Genomic DNA, 6534 nt, shown 5'->3' on the forward strand with positions numbered 1-6534 from the left:
AAATATTAAACACAAAAGTCCATGTTAATTTCAAAGTGAATTATTTGCGAAAGAAATCTTATTTATCTCTCGGATTTGTTGATGTATTTAAATTACGATGTAATTAATAAACAGAAAAAATATTGTTTCTATAGTATGTCTGTGAAATATATAATATGTTCTGTTGTAAATCCTGTGAATAATAAAAATATTATTTTACACAGTACAAATGTATATTTTTTAATTATACCTTTTTAATTATGGAGATGACTTTATGTGTAAATACTTTAATTAAACAATTATATGACATCAGATAATTTTTCATTACAGCTACAACCAAAAGAAGAAAATTTGACTGTCAGGCTTCAAGATTCTGGAATAGACAAAGTAAGGTTTCAAAATACTTATTGTTTTATTTTTCTGAAGGAATTTATTTATTTGTCTTCTTTGTACTATTATTCGATAAATAAATTATAAAATTATATCGATATCTTGCACAATTTCAGTATATTATTTACATTATTTTTGATAAAATTACACGCAATTAAATTAAAGAAATTAAAAATATCGAAAAATCGCAAAAATGATCTGAATAAATGATCGCTGTGGCTCCACCTCCCTTCTGCCTCTTTTCTTTGAATTGGCTACTTTAAGCTGTTCAAAATTTTACAATACATATACGTGAAAAAGGAAATCTTATTCAAATATAAATAATGAATTATTATAAATTCTATTTCTGATCGTTTTGGTCGTCCTCTCTCTGCAGAGAAGAGAGAGATCAAGTTCACCGATGAAATCTACAGTAGAAATAGCCGAAAGTGGAAAACCAATCGAATCCAATCAGATCCAAACCAACAAAGGTTCCTTATCGGTCACCAATTCACGTCAACAGTTTATGGGAATCAATAATCTCCATCAAGATTCTAATTTGGCAATTGATCACAAGGATCGTTCCGATTTTTCTTTTCTGCACAAGCATTTTGTCTCTAATCTTCGCCACTGTAGGGATCGTGAGTTTGACGAATCAAAGTTGTCGCACGACAGGCAGGGCAATGACGATTACTTCCCTCAAGGTGAAGAATACGAAGAGGAGATCGGTACAGAAGACTATCAACTGGGCAAAAAAACTCCTAGCAAAAAACCATCGCGTCTCGAGGACGAGCACGAAAAGTTCGAACCGACAATGTTGATGTTTGAAAATAATAAATACATCAACGGAGGTCCATTAACGAGATACATTACGCATGTGTATTTTTCAAGCATTGAAGAACTGACGGATGCTGATCGAACAATGCTGATGTCAAAGAAAGTTTCCAACAAGGACGCCGTCGAAAAATTGCAAACTCTGATCGAGAAAGTAACGGAGTTCAAACGCCGAGTTTTCCGATCCAAACACGATGCACCAAAGACTGAAGCTACGACGGACGGAAAGAAGGAAAGAAAGATCGCCAACGAAAACGAGAACAACGAGTCAACGAATCGATTCTGTTTTATAAGTCAGAAGATCTCTAAGTCGGCGTATTAAGCTAGATTATAGCTCTGTCTAATTATATTTGTGAATTTTATCCGCATTGAGTCATTGTTTTCCTTACTCCTGTAAAAGAATACAAGCGCTTTGCTTTTGTTTTGATAAACTCTTGAAAGGAGGGAGGTGGGCCAAGAGCGCTGATTGGGACTACCGCGTGATTATCGACGAAGCGCAGCAAAATTCTCCACGATTTAATACGTAAAAACCAGCAGGCAGTTAGTGGCAGAGTATTGCGGCTAGGTGAGCCAGACTGTGGCGAGGACTCACCTGGTCAACCGAAAAGGAATCCGTGCGATCCACCCAAGGGCCCCTGTCAGCCCGCCGAACCACCGGGCTATCCCTCCAAGCCAAAGCCCAAAAGAAAGCCATTCTGCGTTAAATGCCCACCCAAGGAACCGTGCAAGGAAGAGAAATGCTGAATTGCGTCGGTAAGAGACAGAAGGTATGTGGAGGTATCAGCGGTTATGGTAAATGTTGTCTGATGGAAATGGAGAACTACTGTTATTTCTAGAAAAAATATAAATATATGTTTTTCTCTCTTCATCTCTCTTCTTTCTCAAATCCCGCAGACTGTTAAGAAGTTCGAACATATGGAAGCTTTCCTAAACAGTTTACTGAGGGCTCCTATGGGAATACCGGAGGAGTGTCCTATTTCGAGAACTGGATATAATTTGGGACCTACCTTTAGAACAGGAAGATTAGGGCTTAATCGATGGAACTGTAAACTCTATTCGATAAATATGCTCAACTCAGGATTGATTTGTACAAGAGATTTTAGTTTTTTCAAGAACGAGCCTAAAAACATCCTTTTAAAGCATAAAGCATTCGGTTGGACTCACAAACAATCAAGAAAACAATTAAAGCGTTCATTCATGACGAAATGTAAACTGCCACTTTCAAATAAACCAGCACCAGCAATGTCAGTCTGCTATTTGACGGCGTCATCCTCGCCTTCCCGTCTATCATCCTTGAAATCGTATTCATTTATTGAGAAATATTTTCTACCGCCGCTACCTGGTCATCACGAGTCATCAGTCAGTTTGCTACGTTCCGCTTTATGCCCAAAGCCCATTGAGAAGTCATCATCTTCGAAGAAATGTTATGAGAAGGGTTCACAATTTCTGAAACATTCCGAAAGCTTAAAATCATTAGCACTATCTTCTAAATACTTAAAGCGTCTGAAATATCTATTACAATATCTATTACAGAAACTTCCATCTCCAGAACCTTGTAAACAATATCCTTCATCATGTTCTACGTTTTACTCATCTTGCCCACATTTACTTTCGCAAGATGTTTCCAGAAACATCCAGGAAGCACCCAAGAGACTTTCAAATTCACAAAGGAACAAAACGCATAAGACGTCCGTTTATCGCGGCCCCTGTTATCCGATTTCCCTACATAGGGTTTACTGGCGAGGATTTCACAGTTCTCTGTTCCCATTTGCTAAATCAGATTCTAACAAGCCTTCCACTTGCAAGGAAATAGAAGAAATCTGCAAACCGACCGAGGTGAAGAAGACTGATGAGAGTGGCCGACGTTGCAAGGAAAAGAGCGACGTTTATCGCCAAGAGAAGGTCAAGTGTGATAAGTCGCAGGTGCGAAACAAGGAGAAAGCTAGACAAAAACCGAAGCTGGAGAAGAAGGTCGTGGATCCTGCATGTAGGAAGACTTGTCTGCCAATAGGCAAGTGCGAGCTGCCCCGAACTGTTCCACCACCGAAGATGGAGTACGCGGAGGTGACGTGCCCCCCGCCGAAATTCGCGAAGCCTAAACCGTGTCCACTGATGCTGGAACACTTCCAGAAGGATGATAAATCTCACATAGAGATTAAACAGATCAACGTGCGAAAGAAGCAAATTTGTGCTCCGCCTCCATTGCCGAAGCCACCGTATGCACCTGTCGTACTTTGTCCCTGTCCACCACCGCGCAAAGTACATCCTGGACCGTGCCCGTTCTACGAGACGAAGAAGATCGCTAAGCGACAGCCCTCGATACAGCCGTGTAAGTTGAAGAAGAAATATCCCTGTCCCACTGGCGTGCACTACTGTCCTCCGTATAAAAAGCCGTGCAATTTAAAACGGGAGACTGGCTGCGACCGTAGGATGAAAAAGGAAGCATTGGAATCTTGAAGCATCGCGCGAGTAATGTACAGCACAATATTTGCTCAGTATTTTCTGAGTACATAGCTAAAAAATGAGAAATTTTCAACAAAAAACGGATTTACATTAAACAAGTTTAAAATACCAAATAATTTCTTCAATCAAAATTAAACGTTCGTTTAGATTGTAATTGTTTCATATACGAAATATTGACTTATGTATGTAAATTGCTTTTTGTCAAAAATTTCGACATTTTCACGAAATAATGAACGACGTTGTTCAACGATATATGAACATTGTGCGAATTTTTATTTTTATCAAGTGATGAATGTATGGAGAATCACGGAATGATAGTAAGGAAAAGGTTTTAAAGAAGAATCGTAAAATCGAGACTAAATGTGCGCAGCAGCGATCTGCGAGATCTATGAAATTAGAGATTCGGTCTCCTGGATCGATAATTGTTAACAATTTAAGGCCGACTCGTTCATCTTCCGTCAGCTCTGCGATTGATAGTGTATCCATTTATCCGTTCAACGATTTCGTTTCATCTATCTATAATTTTTTCTTTCCAAGGAAGCACCACTGATCGCGAGAGAGTTTAGTGCAAGGTGAACAAACCGGCTGCCGATGCATGTTGCTTGTCGCGTGACTAACACGGATTATCTATTCTAAAATTATATACTGATAATACGTATGCGTGTTTCAGCGCGACATGGAAAGTTACATTCGCTATAAATATTAGCTACAATTCAATAAATGTGTGTAATGTTTGTTGAAATGCATTAACTTTAGAAGTACAAACTCATTATATAGTATATCAGTAACGTCACACATTATAAATAAATTTGTCATGAAACAATTCGGACATTACCCAGGTAGCAGAATAACGTCACACATGACATATTAATAACGTATTAATGAAGCCTGTAACGTCAATAATACGTAATAGATGTCGTTAAGACATCTTTAGACGTCGTCCTGCTACCTACGGATTATATATAAAAATTTAATTTACATCATATTTTTGCGCATTATGTTGTATTAACGCAAAAACATTTGGCTAATTTATTCCCTTTAGCTAAGAGTTAAAAAATTTTTTTTCGTAACTTTGAATAGACTTTGTTGGTCATACGGCATCCGACATGCATTTTATTAATTTTTTTTTAAAAAAGTTCAAGTCCTAAATTTGAATAGATCTCGCAGTAAATTATATGCGCTGATTAACATCTTAATGCTCTCGTAGAAAAGCGGATGAATATAGTCGACTAATCGATACAAATAAATTTCCCATTAATTGGACCCCGCAACGGTCATGGGGGGTTTTGGCTCCCAGTCAAATTTAACAATAATGTAGGATAATTTAGTTCATAAAATGCTGATGAAAAGTGTCTATAGGCAAAAAGCCCAAAAATGGACAGTTTCCGAGATATAAGTCATTAAAGAGTGGAAAAATGAGAGTTTCAGGTTTCAGCTAATGGCAGTTTGCAACAGGCTGAATCGTTATACTTATGCATTATACTTATGCACAGTATGCGTGTTCACATAGTCAAGTCAATGATCAAACCATACATAATATAATGTCATTGCATCGAATGACATGTATGCAACATATACCGGGTGTCTGAGATCACCCGCCCACCCCTTTTCTTTCAAAAACTAAGCATTTTAGAGAAAAACGTTTTGAACACACATACTGTGCATAAGTATAATTCATTCAGTAATCAAATAAATGTTTTAGTGAAAGCATGGCTTTCAGCCTGTTGCAAACTGCCATTAGCTGAAACCTGAAACTCTCATTTTTCCACTCTTTAATGACTTATATCTCGGAAACTGTCCATTTTTGGGCTTTTTGCCTATAGACACTTTTCATCAGCATTTTATGAACTAAATTATCCTACATTATTGTTAAATTTGACTGGGAGCCAAAACCCCCCATGACCGTTGCGGGGTCCTTTATGAAATTCAAGCTCGGGAATTAGATCTGTATTTTTTTTTAATATTTAATATTTTCTCTAATATAAAACATGACGACAAATTCTTATGAGGAATTAAGAAAAATAATTACCATGCAATGAAATTGAAATAAATTTGTACGGAAAAATATTTTTAGTTTATATATTATAATGTCGTATATAAAAATATACGTTTATCAATCGATTATGTATTCTCACATGCACTTGTAAATAAAATCTTGTCTATTAATATTATTTGACGTCGATCTTTTTTTGAGCGTAAGAATGTAACTTGAGAACAGTTGTTTGTCAGAAACTTGCGGAAGAGACGGTATAGATTTTGACGTAAGCTTCATTTCGCGAGTTGACCATCTCTGCTCAACGACAGGTCATATCCATCGCTGCGTCCTAATGCGGGATGAAAGTGGCGGAGGCGCGGGCGGGGAGGAGGGCGAACAGCGGATTGTTGTGAATAGAGAAAATCGATTTCCACCGTTCGGTGATCGGTTCCAATGTTTGATTCGATCCCGTGCCTACCGTCTGTATACGCGATAATAATTGCGACCGTACGTGCGACGCGACGCCGCCGCCTCCGCCGATTTCGACGTACATCACAGTGCGAGTGTGTGCGTAAGGGCGAGCGCACGATACGAAATCGGCATCAAAAGCGTCTCGTTACAATAATATCGACATTTATATACGAGGGGGTTTTGGCCGGGAGGAAGTTTGGCCGGGCGGCGGAAAGACGAAGGTCCTTATCATTTTATTATTGGGGCGGGTGGGCAACCCTCGCCCTTCTCGGAACGACGCTTTACTTTTACCTCCCATTGTCTGTCGAGTCGAGCCTCGACGCCCTCTTAAAGGCTTAAGCGCCGTTTCCAAGCGTCCAATAGGATAATCTAGCCTCTCCACCACACTTCCTGTTTATTAAAATGGAAGCGGCGTCGTTCGGCGCCGTCGTTCGGCGTTCACG

At 38.7% G+C, this 6534-nt stretch overlaps 1 protein-coding gene across 1 annotated transcript; it reads left to right on the forward strand.

The window, feature by feature from the left end:
- The first annotated feature begins 2097 nt into the window (after positions 1–2097).
- LOC139809485 (uncharacterized) lies at positions 2098–3759 on the forward strand. The gene has a single exon (XM_071772395.1). The coding sequence runs from the start codon at positions 2098–2100 to the stop codon at positions 3637–3639; it is 1542 nt and encodes a 513-aa protein (XP_071628496.1). The 3' UTR covers positions 3640–3759.
- Positions 3760–6534: the final 2775 nt, after the last annotated feature.

Source organism: Temnothorax longispinosus, chromosome 3 (genome assembly GCF_030848805.1).
Source record: "Temnothorax longispinosus isolate EJ_2023e chromosome 3, Tlon_JGU_v1, whole genome shotgun sequence".
NCBI lineage: Eukaryota > Metazoa > Arthropoda > Insecta > Hymenoptera > Formicidae > Temnothorax > Temnothorax longispinosus.

Excerpts from the sequence above, each read along its gene's own strand:
- LOC139809485 (XM_071772395.1), top strand. The coding sequence starts at position 2,098 with ATGGAAGCTTTCCTAAACAGTTTACTGAGGGCTCCTATGGGAATACCG.